The sequence below is a fragment of the Amblyraja radiata genome, chromosome 3, assembly GCF_010909765.2.
Source record: "Amblyraja radiata isolate CabotCenter1 chromosome 3, sAmbRad1.1.pri, whole genome shotgun sequence".
In the NCBI taxonomy this organism is placed as follows: domain Eukaryota; kingdom Metazoa; phylum Chordata; class Chondrichthyes; order Rajiformes; family Rajidae; genus Amblyraja; species Amblyraja radiata.
The window spans coordinates 117,369,118-117,387,692 of record NC_045958.1 but is presented as its reverse complement, the minus strand read 5'-3'; the positions used below and the strand labels follow the sequence as shown (position 1 = coordinate 117,387,692).

Sequence of the window (18,575 nt, the reverse complement as noted above, 5' to 3'; positions counted from 1 at the left end):
GCTTTCTTCACTGCCTGCTGCACCTGCATGCCCACTTTCAATGACTGGTGTACCATGACACCCAGGTCTCGCTGCATCTCCCATTTTCCTAGTCGGCCTCCAGTCAGTCCCCTTTTCCTAGTCGGCTGATGGGCCTGTCTTCATGCCTTATGACTGCTATTTCTTCCTTTTAAACTGTTGACTGATTATTTGTTAACAAACACTTTTTTTGTTTCATTAAATAATTAAATACTTCATTTTTGGGGGAAGGGAGAGGAGAAGAGTCTATTAAAACTTCATCAGCTCTCTAAACTTATCACTCTTTCCAAATGTTGCTCATCAATACGATTATCTGATGGTATCTGCTGGATACAAAAGCGCAATGGTCATTGCATTGACTAATAATTCCAATACTTAAACTAATTTGATGAGCGGTCTTGGGAGAAACTTCCACCCATCTGATAGATTTTTGGAACCACTCTAGCACAATGGTTCATGATGAACACAAGGAAGACAAAGCAAATGTTTGCAATCTCCCATCTCCAGTTTAAATTCCATTTGGAATATTTTGGAGGACCAAGAACCAAGAATCTTTCTTCAGTTGCTGAAACAGTATTCTGCAATATTTGCAACAATTCTGCAACACTACTTGGAAGAACCACTTGTAAATGCTCAGAATTTTGGACAAAACTTCAATGACAGCCAACCACTGACTTTTTATCATGGTCATTATGGACAGAGCTGCCAGACTGGGCTCTTTATAAATTGTGTAACAACGCGAGAGATGCGGTTATTTATTTTATTTATTTTTTAAATATATATATATGTGTGTGTGTGTGTGTATATATACACACACATATAAACACACATTTTATATATATAAATAAAGCACAGAATTATCATGGATACCATGTCCTGTGTTTAAACTCTGTCCATTATTTTGTCACATAACATGAAGGTAAATAACTATTCCTGGTTATACGAAAGAGAGCGGCATCCAACATTTTAATGAGGCGGCAACCTGGTTCAATTGCAAAGCTATGCATACAAAAAATGGATCAACTTGCTGCCAACACAACTAATTTATTAGAGCAGTGTTCTGTAACCAAGTATCATCTGAATGATGGTAGTTTAGTGATCAACAAATGAGAGAAGAGATTTGATGAGATTTTCCTTTCCTCAGCAGTAAAGAGCCCTTATGAATATAAAAGGTTGGATTGAAGCCCTGAAATGCATCTTCAGCCAGATGTGCTAGTTATCCTGTACTGCGTCCTGAGATTCCCACCATAACATTCGTCGTCTCTTGAGTACTCAGTTTATGCCATATGATATCCAGCCAGGACTCAAAGATTATCTTCTCATGATCTAGAATTACTTGTGTTTTTCTGTACTTATCTCGAGTTGTAGATTTATGCTTCATTTCCTGAAATATGTGTCAAATGCCAATTATTGGTCTGTAAACCTTTTACTCAACTTTTTTTTTTTTACCAGGGATTGAAATGCAGCCTTACGTTCCAATGGTCTTGCACCAGCTGGTGGAAATCATCAATAGGCCTAACACACCAAAAACATTACTGGAAAATACAGGTAACTCGAGTAAAGATGTTGTAGCATAATTTGTTGCACAACGTGATCAGGAAGTATATATTAAGAGGCTGGAAATATTTTTGGATGAATAAATAGGCATACATTTTGCTGCTTATTGAGAAAGAAGTATTGGTCTGTTGGTAATGCTTCATGTTCAGTTCTACAACTTTGCTTCACGTAATTCTTCATAACAGGGTTCTTAGATCTATTCCCATTAAAGATTGCTCATCTTTGCTCTGAAGATTTAATGTTGTATTTTACTCACTATGGCAGAGTAAGTCTCAAATTTAGGAGTGATGAACATCAGAAATCATTATAAAATGTACATATATATTTTGAATGGAATCCTGGCCAAATGTTTGCCTGTATGGTTAGCTTTAAATAAATGCAAATACATTGGAATGTTGCATTAGTTTGAGGTTTGTAAGTCTATGACTGTTAGAATGAGCTGTGAATTAAGTCTGCTTCATGGCCTGTATAATCAGAATAAAACAAAATCATCCTGAGAAATTATTGATAAAAGGCAAATTGTTCATATATGTAGACTTTTTGGATTTTACTATCAACCTATGCAAGGTCTATCAATTTATTTGACTAAGAAAAGTGTTTTACTTAAGAGGTCCTGATATTAATAGCACGGCATACAGTGCCCTCCATAATGTTTGGGACAAAGACCCATCATTTATTTATTTGCCTCTGTACTCCACTATTTGAGATTTGTAATAGAAAAAAAATCACATGTGGTTAAAATGCATAATGTCAGATTTTATTAAAGGTCATTTTTATACATTTTGGTTTCACCATGTAGAAATTACAGCTGTGTTTTGTACATAGTCCCCCGTCCCCCCCATTTCAGGGCACTATGGGACACATGGCTTCACAGGTATGTTTAATTGCATCCTTAATGCAAGTATAAGAGAGCTCTCAGCACCTGGTCTTTCCTCCAGTCTTTCCATCACCTTTGGAAATTTTTATTGTGTTTTTTTTCAACATGAGGACCAAAGTTGTGCCAATGAAAGTCAACGAAGCCATTATGAGACTAAGAAACAAGAATAAAACTGTTAGAGACATCAGCCAAACCTTAGGCCAAATAGAGGCAAATAAATAAATGATGGGTCTTTGTCCCAAACATTATGGAGGGCACTGTATTGATCTTCCCTATTATTCTTGAGGTGGTTGTAACTACTAAGTAGCCTGTCAGCTCTTGTAACCCCATTGCTGAAAGTCACATTGGCTAAACTGTGTAAGCATGGAAGATTTCAATAATTGACTTTAACAATCCAAGTGGGGCTTTTTAGAACATTTCTGTTAACTGTCTAAAGTGGCTGGTTTTAAATTCCTAATTTATTTAATAACTAAGTTCTCGGATTTCTTGGTTAAATTTGAACTGATACCTCAGTATTACTCAACTACCATAACCTTGTGTTAAATTCTGCTTCTCAATACTGTTGCTTGTTCTGTATCAAAATTTATCATTAGAGCTTGTGAACCAGGTAGATTCCAACGGGGTTTTTTTGGTGTCTGTGAAGCTGTTGTGTTTGCACTTGCCATTTGAGCTAGAATTTTGCATACTGCATTTGTTGAATATAGGGAACAATCTGTACTTAAATGTAAATAGAATATATGTATCTGAACCTTGTACAGTTTAAAATATGCTATATTGAGGCCACTTGTGGGAAAATAAAGCTTGAACATGTGGCACTTCAATTACCTCAACAGGTTCTAATAGCATTTTATTACAATTAAGTACTTTGAAGTGTAGTGACTGTTACAATGTAATTAATCTATTTTGCATTTGTTTTGTACAGAACTTACATCTGACATGGAGTTCATTTGACTCCTTTAGCATATATCTTTTGGCAGTTATGTTGCCATGTCCAGCTTCATTGATGGTTAGAGTTGCTAGAATAGGGGATTGGTTGATAAGCTTGTTCCTCTTTCTTGGCATATATATACATATATTTGGACATCTGTGAATTAGTAGATGCGGGTGTACTGTAAGACACAGTATTTGCACATTTCACAGCAATAAATGTGAACAAAATGTTGTATGTTTAATGAAGGATAACTGATCAATTCTTCAATACCCAACTATATAGTATTTATTTCAAAGTTTATCATTTTGCAAAACATTTAGTGCATGCAGGCAACCCCTGCATTACGAGGTGTGGGGGTGTGGGGGGGGGGGGGGGTAGGGTGCGTTCCTAGAAAACAGTTTTGCTGTTTTTTGTAACACCAGGAAGCTTTATCTGCACATGCGTCAAATGACGTGAGTTGGGAAAAATATTTTTTATTTATTACTTTCCCACGTAAATTTATCAATTTTTTTAGGTAGTGATTTGTGAATTCTAGAAGGACAAATTTCCATTACCCAAATGGCAATAACAGTATAAGACCTGGGTCTTAAATTTTAATAAATCACTTTTAAATTCAGACATTTGTCCATATGAAGGCAGCCTATCGCTTCTATTCTGGTTATATGATAATTGCTTGACTTTCTTAGAAAATACATTAAGCACAATTCCTAGTTCAAATCTAATTAAACAATGCAATTTTTTATTTTTTTACCATTTCATAATCTGAGGAAGCATTTTTTTTTTTCTTTGAAGCATGTGCTTTAATGAAATTACCTGAACGCCATCTCCAGATATTTTTGGGTGCTTTCATTGAAATATGGGAATTTTCGCAATTTGGTTACAAAGTGAGATCAAATTATCTGAAGAATATTATTATTATTCCAATTATAAATGTAATATGCAAGCAACATAAACTGGCATACCACAGTTAGATCAGTATATCCTACATTGAACTTTACTTTTGAATGAACATTCATCTGCTTCTCTGCATGTCTCATCAGATTGTTCATGAATGCTTGTTTTAATGAGAATGTTGCATAGTTTGTGTCTCTTGAACATAGGTTTCCCTCCTCTGCTTTATATGAATCTGCTGGATTTTTGTAATGTCCTCGTAGTTAGCTTGGATTAATCCTTAAACCATTACTTTTTCTTTCTGAATGATAACTTTCCGTGAGTTTAAAGGGGAACACTTCTAAAACACTTTTTCATTTCTATCTACTAGAATCTTTATTTAGAAATTAAGTAAATAGCAGGGCCTTTTGAAAAGCACACAAGAGTTTGAAGTAAAGAATTTGTGGTTTCAAATGTTTATACTTTTAGGGAAAATACCCTCCATCAGTAAACACTAGTTTTTAATTGTAGTTTTTGCAGGTTTTGAGAAAAAGATATTTATTGCTATCAAAAGTTTAATAAATGTAATCCATACTAATTGTGTAATTTCCACCGTGAAAGCTATTTTCAATTGTAATATCAAAGATCGTGCATTCCTATTTAAACTTCAATATTTTCCCTGCTTAGTTCAGATTGAGTGGTGGTGTATTCGTTTAGTTTAGAGATACAGTGCGGAAACAGGCCCTTCGGCCCACCGTGACCGCACGGACCAGCATTCCCTGCATATTAGCACTCTTACCTACACACACACACACACACACACACGGGACAATTTACACTTGTACGTCTTTGGTGTGTGGGAGGAAACCGAATATCTTGGAGAAAACCCACGGGGAGAATTTATAAACTCCGTACAGATAGCACCTGTAGTCTGGATCGAACCCGGGTCTCCGGCGCTGTAAGGCAGCAACTCTACTGCTGCGCCACCGTGCCACCTTAGCATGAAACCTGGGAGCCTGGTTTTGTGGTGGACTATCACGTTTCCACTTAGTGATTTCTTTTTAGTATATCACAAGTGAAAGTAATGGTATACTGCAAAGAGCTAAGGAGCTGAGTATACTAAATTGTGCAACCATTGCTTTAAAAATATAGTATAACACTGGGAGAGCTGGGGGAAAATGCCCAGTAACATTTAAAAAAAAATCATACATTTTAAGTAAAATTACTTGCCAAATTGGCTTGCTAATTTTATGAGGAGATTTCAGATCTTTTTTTTTAAAAATAGGTGGTTTGTTACCCCTTGATCAGTTGAGACGATTAGTTTATCAGGTGTGTTTTGGGAGTGTTCCTTCTGACGTGTTTTTATTTTTTTTAAAGATTGCACCATAACCTGCCTCCCTTTACTGGGTGGTAGTTAATCTGATAATCAACACAAAAAGATGATTCTTAATTTTGTTATCATACACAGATTCTGTTGATTTCTGTTTCTGAGTTATTTGTTGTTTTTTCTTTATTTTTCTCCTCCCCCTCATTTGCTCATGTCTTGGTTGGCGTTTGGTGGTGTATAACCGTGATTGCGTTACCGTAGCAATAACAATTGGTCGTCTTGGTTACGTTTGTCCTCAAGAGGTGGCCCCCATGCTACAGCAGTTTATAAGACCCTGGTGTGTATTATTCAATCTTTATTTAATTCATTTTCTTCACTCTTTCTCTATCTCTTTTCACTTATAGCAATAGTTTTCAGTTGATTGCAAATTCACAATCCTTAACCATTGCCAACCATGTGACTAATCTTGTCCTATCAGGTTTGTGATTTTTTTCAGTAGCACTGTCATATTGTTTTTTTTTTGTGTGTGGCTAACCACTAACTGATGCATGGGATAAGATTGTCACATGCTTGCTGTGTTGGGAAGCTTGATTATGAACATTTAAAAAAAAAAAAAAAATTTCAACCGAATGATAAATGCATGCAGAAATTTTATAAACAAAAACAATTTTCAGTTGGCTGAGAACATGTTCTGCAATTATTAATTTTAAGGTCAAATATTTTGCTTGCAAACTGTGAAAGTCGTTGTTGTATTATAAAACATATAATACAGCTTGTATGAATACCTGCTTGTGTTCCACCTTGTCGTAGTCAGTCATTTGTCTTTCACATGCTGCTTAAAATTGAATGGCTAAAGTAAATCCTTTATAAGTGAAAAATTGGGTTCTGACAAAGGATGGGATTGTTGCAATGATGGATTAACTGAAGTATAATATTCTATAAAATGGAATTTGTTTGAAGGTGTTTGATGGAATAATCAAGTATCACAAAACACATGAAGGTCTTAATCTCCATATTTTTTGCATTTAATAACTTGTCCGTTCAGTTGTGAATTTGTCAGTTAATTCACACTGACATGACTTGACTGAGCATATACTTCCAAAATGAAATTAAAGCAATTTTGTAAGCCAATTGTAATTTTGTCGATTTAGTATTCTCGGTAAAACAATATCAGAATGTCTTCCTAAAAAGCATTATTTATTCAACTGATTTTTTATGACAGCTGTCATATTTGTAAAAAAGGAAATCAAGCTGTTAAATTGACAGGAGCATAAACATAATTCCATTAAATGCCCTAGTTTTTGTCACATTCAGTGCTTAGGTGCATTGAAAAAAATCTGTAAAGAACCTCTGTTTATACACAAGCTTTTTTCAAAATTATTAAACAGGTGTACTTCCCTAAGAAACATAAGGGATAATGAAGAGAAGGATTCTGCTTTCCGTGGCATTTGCGGTATGATTGGTGTCAATCCAGGAGGAGTTGTACAGGTGAGATTGGTTATTATGAATCTTTTATTTTTATTTTTTATTAGAAGTACAGTAAATTACAATAATACACATCAGATATATCTTATTACATTTGTTGTACCACTTCGTTTTTCGAGCTTTAAAAAAGATAGAAATGAAAGAAGTAAGGAAAGTGAGCAAGAATCTTATTATGAATCTTATGCTATATTGGAAACTTTTCAGTGGTTTTTCATGAGATTAAAAATTGGAGTTTAAAAATATTGCTACTAAATTTGAATTTCTGTCATGACTTCATCCTTGAACAAAATGTGAAATGGTGTTCAAACATGCCTGATGCTTGTCGATTGGTTGGCACGTAACATAAAGCTTTTTACTGTACCTCAGTACAGGTGACAATAAACTAAACTAAGATTCCATTGTAAACTTTACAAAGATTTACATTTTCTCAAAATTCCCCTCTGTGCCCCAGCTGCCCTTACACACCACACCCACCCACATTTCCTCTGATTAAAAAAAATTAATAAACAGCATCTCTGGCAAAACATTTTTATGTCCCTTGCTTGCATTTTCTGCCTAATCTGAGGAAAGACATTCTTGCCATACCTAATCTGAAGAAAGACATTCTTGCCATAGAGGGAGTACAGAGAAGGTTCACCAGACTGATTCCTGGGATGTCAGGACTTTCATATGAAGAAAGACTGGATAGACTCGACTTGTACTCGCTAGAATTTAGAAGATTGAGAGGGGATCTTATAGAAACTTACAAAATTCTTAAGGGGTTGGACAGGCTGGATGCAGGAAGATTGTTCCCGATGTTGGGGAAGGCCAGAACAAGGGGTCACAGTTTAAGGATAAGGGGGAAATCTTTTAGGACCGAGATGAAAAAAACATTTTTCACACAGAGAGTGGTGAATCTCTGGAATTCTCTGCCACCGAAGGTAGTTGAGGCCAGTTCATTGGCTATATTTAAGAGGGAGTTAGATGTGGCCCTTGTGGCTAAAGGGATCAGGGGGTATGGAGAGAAGGCAGGTACAGGATACTGAGTTGGATGATCATATTAAATGGCGGTGCAGGCTCGAAGGGCCGAATAGCCTACTCCTGCACCTATTTTCTATGTTTCTATGTTTTAATACTGCTGGCATTACATGTGGCATGGCAAATTTACGCACATGCAATATCTTTAAAGAACATTTCACAAGGGTTTAAAAATTCAGAAATGGAATATTTGTCAATTCAATTTGTATATGCGACACATTGATAGACATTAGTAGGCTAGAAGAGTAAACGTGGTTATGAAAATGGGGTGATAAAAGGAAATGCGGACTAATTAAAAGGATAGCCCAAGCTACCTTGCATACACTGTGGATTTGGCACTTTTGAAATTTCTAGAGTCTTACAGATACTGAAACTAAAATGCAAAAAAAAAAGCAGGGAGTCATCAATATTGGTGCAATAACATTTTGCGTTGAATCAAGCACGTGAGCCTCCTTGGGGTGAGCATGAGCTCTATTGCAGAAGGGTTTGTGTGGTTAAAAAAAAAACAGCATTATAGATGATGGTTTTACACCAAATGTTTCCTGAATGTTTTTGAAACCAACTCTAAGCCAGTTATAAGCTTACTTGATAATTAAAAAGAAGCTTAACCCTGGATGAAATTTCTAAGATATGTAACAATCCAACTATAAATGTCCTATTTACTTTATTATAATGAGATAAACAATGGGTAGAATATTACGACGACTGAAACAGTGCCATTACACAATTTCCCCTCTTACAACATTGTGAACACATTGCACAAAGCCAGGGGCTGATTCAAGGTGGATGTATTCTTTGAATTAAAATCGGTTTATTTTGGAGGAATAAATATGTATGTTCCCAACAACTTACAGGGAGCTAGTGGATTTAATCATTTATGCTGATGTATTATTCACATGATTGCAAGCATGGTTTCAATTAGCCACAAAATGGATTTTCCAGCAAAAATAAATATTTGGTTGCTGGCAAAGTATAGATATTTCTGTCCTGTTTAAAATGTATATTTTGTGCAAAACCATTTAAGACCTTACTTGAATATTAATCTCTTCAAGTGCATGTTTGCTTTCATTTAGTATATCTTATGACACATCCTAATGCTATCAAATAACATTTACTCACCAATTTTCTTCTAGGACTTCATTTTTTTCTGTGATGCAGTAGCATCTTGGATTAGTCCAAAAGATGACCTTCGCGATATGTTCTACAAGGTAATCAACATTTTTAGGACACCAAATGTTGGAGTAACTCAGAAGGTCAGGTGGCATCTTTAGAGAATATGGATAGGTTTGCAGCTAATAGCAAAAATTGCAGCAGGATTTTGATCATTTGGCCAGGTGGGCTGAGGAATGGGTGATGCAGAGAAATGAGAAATTGAATTTAATGCAGAGAAATGAGATGCGTTGCATTTTGGAAAGTCTATATGGGCAGGATCTATACAGTGAATGCTAGGGCTCTGGGAAGTGTTGTAGAGCAGAGGCATCTGGGGGTGTAGGTACATAGTTCCTTGAAGGTGGTGTCACAAGTAGATGGGGTGGTCAAAAAGGCATTTGGCTCATTGGCCTTCAGGCCATCACCAGTCAGAGTATTGAGTATAGAAGTTGGGAGGTCATGATGCTATTGTATAAGACATTGGTGAGGCCGCATTTAGAGTATTGTATTCAGTTCTGGGCACCATGTTATAGGAAATATGTTTAGTTTGAAAGGGTGCAGAGAGAATTTACAAGGATGTTGCCAGGACTCGAGGGTATGAGCTATACGGAGAGGTTGAGTAAGCTGGGATACTATTCCCAGGAGCACAGGAGGTTGAGGGGTGATTTTATAGAGGTGTATAAAATCGAGAGGAATAGATCGTGTAGACGGACATAGCCTCTTGACTAGAGTAGGTGAATCGAGAACCAGAGGACATAGGTTTAAGGTGAAGGGGGAAGGATTTTATAGGAATCTGAAGGGGGAGGTAGTTGAGGCAGGGACTATCGCAATGTTTAAGAAGCAATTAGACAGGTACATAGTTAGGACAGGTTTAGAGGGATACGAGCCAAACGCAGGCATGTGGGTCTCTAGTATAGATGGGATGTGTTGGAGGGTGTGCGCAAGTTGGACCAAAGGGCCTGTTTCCACACTGTTTGACTATGATTCTAAGGTGACGTTTTGGGTCAACACCTTTTTTCAAGACTGATTGCAGGGGGGAGAGGAGCAAGCTGGAAAAGTATGGCAGGTAATATGTCAATACAGGTGGGGGGTGTGTAGTGGGGGAGAAAAGGGGGAGGTTAGTGGTTGTCTAAAATTGAAAAATTCAATGTTCGTGCCATTGGGTTGTAAGCCACCCAAACAAGAATATGAGGTGCTGTTCCTCCAGTTTGCGTGTAGCGCCTCTCTGGCAATGGAGGAGGCCCTGGATAGAAAGATTTTTTAGTTGATTTTTACTGAAGAAAAAATAATTTTAAAATAAACATTTAAGTCAATTAAAAAATGTATTTGATTTTTCATCAACAAAAGCTTACCTTAAAAGCTGGAGATAGATTTGGAACATATTCAATATAATTACGTACAAACGAAAGGGAGCTTGCATATATATCTTGTGATCAGAACAGTGCTTTCAAAGTGTTATAAGGCTGCAATTTACATACATCAAAATTCCATGGAACATAGCATGATGATGATTAACCTGTTGGAATCATATAGGTTTAATGTGCTTTTATTGGCACATGCGCGAAGTGCAAACGCACTGTGAAACACTTGTCTTGCATACAGTCCAGAAGCGTGTTACCATACCTAAGCACATCCCCAATAAGCAAATTGTACACAAATGGTCTACTGAACCCGCATGCAAGAGGCGCGATAGTTCAAAATCCAGTCCGCACTCTTCTGAGTGGTGCCTGTTCCAAGCAAGCCCCAGGCTGCTGCAGGTCTCCAGACGTCGCCTTCCCTTGGACATGCCGGTCAACCTGCAAACCAATGTCCCCTTCTCGCCCATTCACCTTTGTGCCCCGGGGGAGTTTCCCGCAGCCAACCTCGATTACACGATAGGCCAGATCCCGGTTCCCTCTCCTCTCCTGTTGGCCTCGCTCTTCTCCGGTCGTATCCGTCATCGCCGGCTCCAACCTCCTGCTCTATGGTCTTGGGGGATTAGCACGGGTCGCTCAGCAGGTTCCCCCTTCTAGGCCACGGACCTCCGGGTTCTCCGAGCAGGGGTTGGCTCAGTGCCTTCCCCCTGTAGCCTGTGGTCCACCGGGTTTTATGGTTGGCCACATGAGACTAGGTTGTGGCCCTCCCTAGTTTACAAACGCCCAACTAAGGACAGCTTCATGCACATGAATGAGCATTTAGGGGATGGGCGGATTCATTTGCAGGCTGTTGCGCGGTTGCAGGTTTTTCATCCGGATGATTATGGAAGAAATTTGAAGCAATGAGGAATAGTTGAGAAAAACAAACCTTCGCTGCTATTTGAATATTTTGTAATATGAACCTTCATTGCAATTTTGAGTTTAAAACTCATGATTGTGCTGAAAGCAGCCAGCAGTTACTAACAAGACTTACAGTTTAGTTGGGTAAAGCTCACAAACCCTTGATTTATGGTGCATACTTCTTTTACTAAAGTTGCAGCAGTACGATTTAAATCAGATGATTTTTTAAAAACAATTTTTTTTTTTCCTCCCCATTTAGATACTTCATGGCTTTAAAAGTCAAATTGGGGATGAGAATTGGAACCGTTTTTCAGACCAGTTCCCGCCACCTTTGAAGGAACGCCTTGCTGCATATTATGGAGTCTAGCTGTGTATGCTGTTGTCAACTTATATTGGTGGTAATTTCTAAAATGTATTCTTTGAACAGAATTTGGAGCTCTTGTCTGTCGAATGTGTAAAATCGTTTTCTTTGTCTCTACAGGTCTTTCAAGCTGGGAAGTCCATAGGGAGCCTCTGCACCCAGGGAAAAAGTTACCCTTTTACGGGGGGGGAAGGGTAAACCAGTGGGACATATAGTACAATCCCAGCCCTACTGGGACGGGTGGGAGGGATGTGTTTAGCCGTCGCACTGTTCAGTCGACATTGGGGGGACGTTAAACCCTGAAGTCTTTCTCGATGGACATTTGTCTCTTCTTTTTCGAGCTTTACACCAGAAGAGAAGAAACAAAGGAAGACATCTGATCCATAAACATCATGTTTCTGATAAAGGGAAAATGCAACAAATGCAGTTATGTAGGCTTCAGAAGTGGGTTTAATTGCAGAGAGAAATTCATAATCATTAGGTTAAAAGTCGACAGCCAGAGACATGGGGGTTTTGCATACAGACTAAGGCTGAAGGTAAGAATTAAGGAAACACTTGGGGATTAATAGGTTTTTGCATGAATTTAGGAGAGCTAAAAATGACAGTGTTAGTGCAATTCAAAAGAGCAGCTTGTTTCCAAGATAGCGAACACCTTTGTAAAATCATAGCTATGAAAATTTAAGTTTCTAATTAATTAAATAACAGTTTCAGTCATAGTGAATGACTAACGATTGGTAACATCCTAAAATAGCTTGGGAAACCCTAAAATAGTTTTTTTTCACTGAGTGGTACGTGCATATTGGTTACGGTTTGACATATCTTTTGACATAGTTTTGCATTGAAAACACAAAAGATAATATAAGTAATTGGTTAAAAATGCCATAGTTCAGATTTTTCTTTCTAAACATCTTTGTAGTGTACATGTTCGATTAAGGTACAGACATGTAACTTGGTTTACTGTGGTTAGAAGTAAGGTTGCTTTGTTTAGTGAGACATTGAGCTAGCATGCGTGCATCATAGAGAGTGGAAATGGTATGGTTTCTTACCCATTAGAATCCTTCTAGTGATACAGCTCAACAATATTACTGAATAGATTTTGTGGAAAATATCCCAAGGTTTTTCATATAGGATTTTAATTTCTGTTAAGGTTATTCATAGGTATAACCAGTTTATAAGGATTTGAAGTATCTAGGATCCACTAGGGTTAAGATTGTTATTGTATTGTGTGTAACCTGCACAATGTAGAAAGTTGAAATCTCCATGCAAATCTGTTGCCTCTGTGCTGTCAGTGTGATGTGCTTTTTGCATGGTTATATACTATTGAAATTATAGAACCTCCATAAAAGAATTATGTAGTAAGGCAATCAAAGGCTGCATAATTAGATGACATATAAGGAAAATGTACAAGTGTAAGAGAAAAGTTTGCTTTATTTAGTGTTTTAATCAGACTTGATTGGTAATAATTCTGTTCAAAGCGTGATCTCATGCGATACTGTCCTTAAGCAGGATAGGTCAAAATTTCTATCTAAAATATTTGAAAGAAAAATTGGCACATTGGTGGCCCTTTGTGCCATTGAAGCTGCAGGAGTTCAAAATGAAATGGATCCGTTTCCTTTAATTTGTTCCACTTTATGTTGCTTTCTATACTCCTTTATGTAAATAAATCCTTTTACATTGAATTCTGTCCCTTTCCCCTAATGTGTATTTTGTTGTAAATCTTTTTTTATTTTTTTATTATTATGTACTGTGAATGTGGAAAACAAAAACTGGTACACTTGACCTTTGTTATGCGTGAGTCTTTTGTAATACGTTAACTGTCTGATCCCATGATGGTTAGAATTATTTTTCAGATGGGACACACCCTCCCCCAGGGAAATCAGCAACTCTGCTGGTCAGAGTATGGAGTGCTGCACTATTTCTGGAGGCTGCAAGGCTAGATTAAAATATACAGCAAATAATTTTAATGCTTAAAAAGCCCTGGCAGCTTTTTATATTTTTAGGTTTTCCTCCATCACATATTTTGCTACACCAGACGGGGAGAAAAGACTGAATGTTTGGCTGATTATTGCTGCTTGCTTTGAAGTTTTGTGTGCAATGAATGAGATAACTAATGCACTGAAAAAAACACAGGCTTTGAGTGTGTGTGCGGGTGTGTGCTGAGAGAGACTGAGATTGTGGCACGAAATTCTGTTGAGACAGTGTGCTTTGCACTTCATTGTGGATTGTCATTTTAAAAACTTTGCATGAAATAATGCCGTTTATACATTCCTTAACTTTGCACAGTGTGGAAAGTGATTAGACAAGCTTGGCATTTAGTTTTTCATAACAATTGCATATTATATACAGACCCTTTAATATGCTTCAGTAAGGTCGCATCAACTTGCATGGCCGTTTCCATAAGTGCCAGATTCATAAACTTGCATGTAGTATACTTTAATTGCTAATTCATAAATGATTAGAAAAAATAATTGCTCAGGTTATTACAAAACAACTCCTTAGCTGCTGCTGCTAGAAGCTAATCTAGGAGAAATGTATTTGCATGTTGACATAGTTTTAAACCAAAAGAAACATTTTTGCTCCGTACCTTCAGTTGATTCAGTTTGCTTCTGGTATCAAAGGGTATTTTCTCCTAAATTTGTATCACTAGTAAAACAAAATTAAGAAAACTCCCACAATTATTTGGCCTTGAATCTCTTCAATGTTTAGGAATAAAAGTTACAGTATTGCAACAGTTTGGGATAGAATTACAAACATTTGTACTTCCCTGGGATGGAGGGTTTTTGCGGAGGGGAGAAAGTAAAGATCAGATTTGACAAATGAGATTCCTTGCTTGAATTATAGACACTCTGGCCTTTCATTTTGCTGAAGAAAACACTAATATTGCAGTAATGCAGCTGTTGGTATGTCAGGAGTAATTTTATTACTGTAATATTAAACCATAACTGCTAAAATAAAATGATTTTGCTTGTGATTCTCCCTTTATCCCTGTTCTTTTCATCTTTTTTTCTAATCCATAACAATTTTTATACTAAAACAGTGTTCCAAATGTTTTAGTATATAAATGTTTGAAAATATCTCAACCTCCCGATAAGACCAGTAATTGAAATATTCTGTTCCAAAGACCTAAAATGTGCAAGTTACCAGATCAGTTTTTAAAATAATGGTATATTAAAATCCACTAGCAGTTGAATACATTTTTATCATGTACTTCAATGAGATAATCTAACCATGTATAATCATGGTTAAAATCATGTTGATAGAAATTGTGTTTTGAACAGGCAAACAGGAGTGCTCAGAAGGCATGTTTTATGTCCTTTTTGTATCTACCAGCAGTATTCAGATTTCAACACTAATAACTTCAAATCTAAATTCAGTATTTCAAAGACTGACTGGGGCATCATTTCCTAGGTCCAGCTAGGGCTATTTTTCTTTAAATAAGTAGAAATCTAATTATTAGCATAAGCCTATTTTCTTTGACAGATTTATTTCTTCAGCAAACCTTTTGCCGACCAACTGAACATTCTGAGGACAGGGTACTTTATTTGTATTTCCCCAATTTGACCTTCATCTGAATGCCTAAAACTCCAATTTCATTTTTGCTCAACCTCTATGTAATTGGTTTGTAATATCCTAAATTACAAATATTTCAAGCACTTTGGAAAGAACGGGGCAAACAGAATAGCTCTGCTACTACTACTTGCATTTTGTCTTCGTTTTCAGTTTTTGTTGTTCATTTAGAAATTCAAGCCATAATGGAAATTTACATGAATCCCTACAAGTGTCTCATTCAGGTGTCTTTGTGGAAATGACAAATAATGAGTATTTTTCTCTTATTTCCCCTCTGGTATACCTTGTAATTAAAACCTGAAAAACTAGATGTAAGTGAATTGGCAATTAGCAAAATATATACATATGTCTGAGCTTCATAAATTAATAATTGAACAAATGTTACATATGTATCTAATGTTTTTCTAAAATGAGTTAGAATACCAAATAGCACTTTACAAACGTCTCACTTAACTGAGCTTCTGATAAATAATCGCTTAACAGAATATGCTGGAAATGCTTGGGTTGGTCAACATTTGTGCAGAGGGAAACAGAGCTAATGTTTCAGGTGAATTACCGGTAGTCAGACATTTGTTATGCTATTCAAGCACTTGCTGTTAAAATACAAAGCAGGTAATGTAGTGAAATGGTTCTCTGAACTGAAGCACTCTTTACATGTAGAACATCATACTGTTCTGTCTGCTTTATGTTGCAGTTTAAACCAGCTCATTTCAAATTACAATTGAGACGTATGTTAAGATATGTGATGTTGAAAACTGCTGTCACAAATTCACGCAACTATGGATTGTAACAGTTTAATTTTATTCAGTTAAGTGTGATGAATATTTTGTGCAGAGAAATTTAATTCACTGAATCCTGTTCATTTAAATTAATTTTACTGAGTTCTTACAGCCTATTATCAACGTTCATAACATTTAAAAGTATATGCTTGCATCTGGTCATAGAGATAGTTGGGGAATGTATGCACATCCATCTTTGTCACCCTGATTTTAACCTAGAAATTGGAATCTTACATTAATTTCCCCTTTTTACTCCCGGATTTAAATCAATATATGAAATCAATATATGAAAATGAAAAAGCTGAATTATTTCCAAATATGTATGCACAATGCATTCTTGGTGCATGATTAAGATTGATTACAGCCTCCTATTTAAAAGTGCACATGTAAAACAAAAATGAAACTACATCCATATTGCTGAGGTTATTGAAAACGACAGATGTGTTCTGTCAGAATAATTCCCTACACCAATCAAAAATGTAAGAAGATGAACATTTTTGCACAAACTGAATGCATCATGGGATACACAACACATTATGGTTGTTCACTGTAGATGTATCATATGGTTTTGAGTGTTGGAAAAATGTTGAAGTCATGAGAATTAGTCTCATCACATTCCAGAGTATCTGCCTTTTTGGTATGCTGAAGCACGGCTTGGTTTGTCTGCTCCTCACTGAATGGAGTGCTCTGTGTGCTGTCCTTGCAGAAACGGCTGCTGCTCTTGATGTATTTTTTCTACTTGAATATTTTTGTTGTAGAAATCTCAGGTCAGCATTTAACTGTTTTTATATAAGCCTTTTACCTTCCCTTCCTGGATGTGCTTCCCTCTTGAAGGGTTCTAACAATGCATTATTTAGCAATGATAGATGATTCAAGTCAATCTTCCTTTACACCACTTTGTCCACTCACGTGATTTTACTTTGTTTGAAAAATGGTCATCATCTGAAATGGAACTTGGTGTTGTATTCCCTTGCACATTTTCCACATGATCCATTCTGCAGTATTGATAGTTAAAGAAAACAATAGCTTCCAACTTCCTGCAGCCAAAATATGTTAAGGATTTTGAATTAAAAACTGCATTAAGTTTGCATTGAACTGTTTTGTCAGTGTCTAAATTTGAATTATGTATTACTGCATGGGACCTATGAATAATGAGACTGGGTCATGCTGTGGATAAATTTGTTATTGTAGCTGAATATGACAGTTCTGAAGTACAATACTGTAAATGTTCAAGATATTTTGAAAGTGACTTTAATTTTTCAATACAAAAGCAGTGATGGCTTAGTGACACTTTGGTCTTCATTCCCTGCTATTGCTAACAGCTTAAAAAGACAAGTCTCTAACTTCTGTGTTGATATTCTATGTTATGGGCTAGTTAGAGGGGTTGACAGCAATTAGCTATCATGGTAAATTTTAGAATTGAGAAGTAAATGCAATTTTGCATGGGGAAATGTCCAGATATAATGACCAAAGGATCTTTTTTGTAAAAAAGAGAGCTTCACACACAAGTAATGTGATGTTAGAATTTGCCCTTCAAAACCTCTCCTGCACCTCCTTCAAGCCCAATGAAAATAAGCAACATTTCTTGGAAGTCTGTTTCTGCGTAAACTTGACAAAACTTCATTTGGAATAGAAATATGGTTTTAATTTTTGATAAGCTGCTGAATTTTGAAGAAAGTTTTTGGGGCCACCAAATATTTTGGATCATGCAGAGAATATATATTGTATTGATCTTATGTAGTTTTTGTAATGATAAATGTTAGTTTGTAAATTGTAGTTAACTAGTAGATGTTAATGTTAACCACTGCTAGGAAATGTATGTTCAAAATAAATCACCTTAAAGCTGACAGTTGAGTTCTGGTTTTCATCTGCAGCATTCTAGAAATGCAGTCACTTGGTGATAGTTACTGAATTAGATTTGGGAAGATGAATTAGCCTAGTTGTTTGTACGACTTTGCCAACCCCACAGCTTCTCCCAAAACACTCACTCCTTGGTTATAAAGTGGGCAATTGTGCTGTGTTGCAATACTGGAAGGTCGAAATTTCCACATGTTGTCGCTAACCACTAATCTATGTAATATGTATGAGCATTGATAGGACCTATGAGCAAACAAATATTAATTCTGCTCACATTTTTGACATATAAAAATGTTCTTAATTGATTAAAAAAACAAAACAATTTCTCTTTAGGGATCTTGACGGTGCAGATTTGCAAGAATATAAATTGTAAATCCTTGATGTCAGTGTATACAATACTTCATCCTATTACTGAATTTGCTTGAAAAACAAGCATATTGTTTCCAGTATGGAATTGAGGGAGTTTAAGATGCACATTGAAAATGCTGGCATGTTTTCGAATAACTTCAATGGAAATTTATCTTA

General features: G+C 36.3%; 1 protein-coding gene across 4 annotated transcripts in view; it reads left to right on the top strand.

Annotated features, from left to right (window-relative positions):
• tnpo1 (transportin 1) overlaps positions 1-18,040 on the top strand; it is an 82,517-nt gene extending 64,477 nt beyond the window's left edge. The window contains exons 20-25 of one of the 4 annotated variants that reach the window (XM_033018691.1): positions 1,471-1,566; positions 5,842-5,917; positions 6,969-7,068; positions 9,216-9,290; positions 11,746-11,857; positions 11,968-18,040. In XM_033018691.1, coding sequence (XP_032874582.1) covers positions 1,471-1,566; positions 5,842-5,917; positions 6,969-7,068; positions 9,216-9,290; positions 11,746-11,853 — 455 coding nt within the window. In that variant the 3' untranslated portion in view covers positions 11,854-11,857; positions 11,968-18,040. Of the gene's footprint in view, positions 1-1,470; positions 1,567-5,841; positions 5,918-6,968; positions 7,069-9,215; positions 9,291-11,745 lie in introns of those variants that run through there. The other 3 variants (XM_033018690.1, XM_033018689.1, XR_004411502.1) reach the window with 3 other exon arrangements.
• Positions 18,041-18,575: the final 535 nt, after the last annotated feature.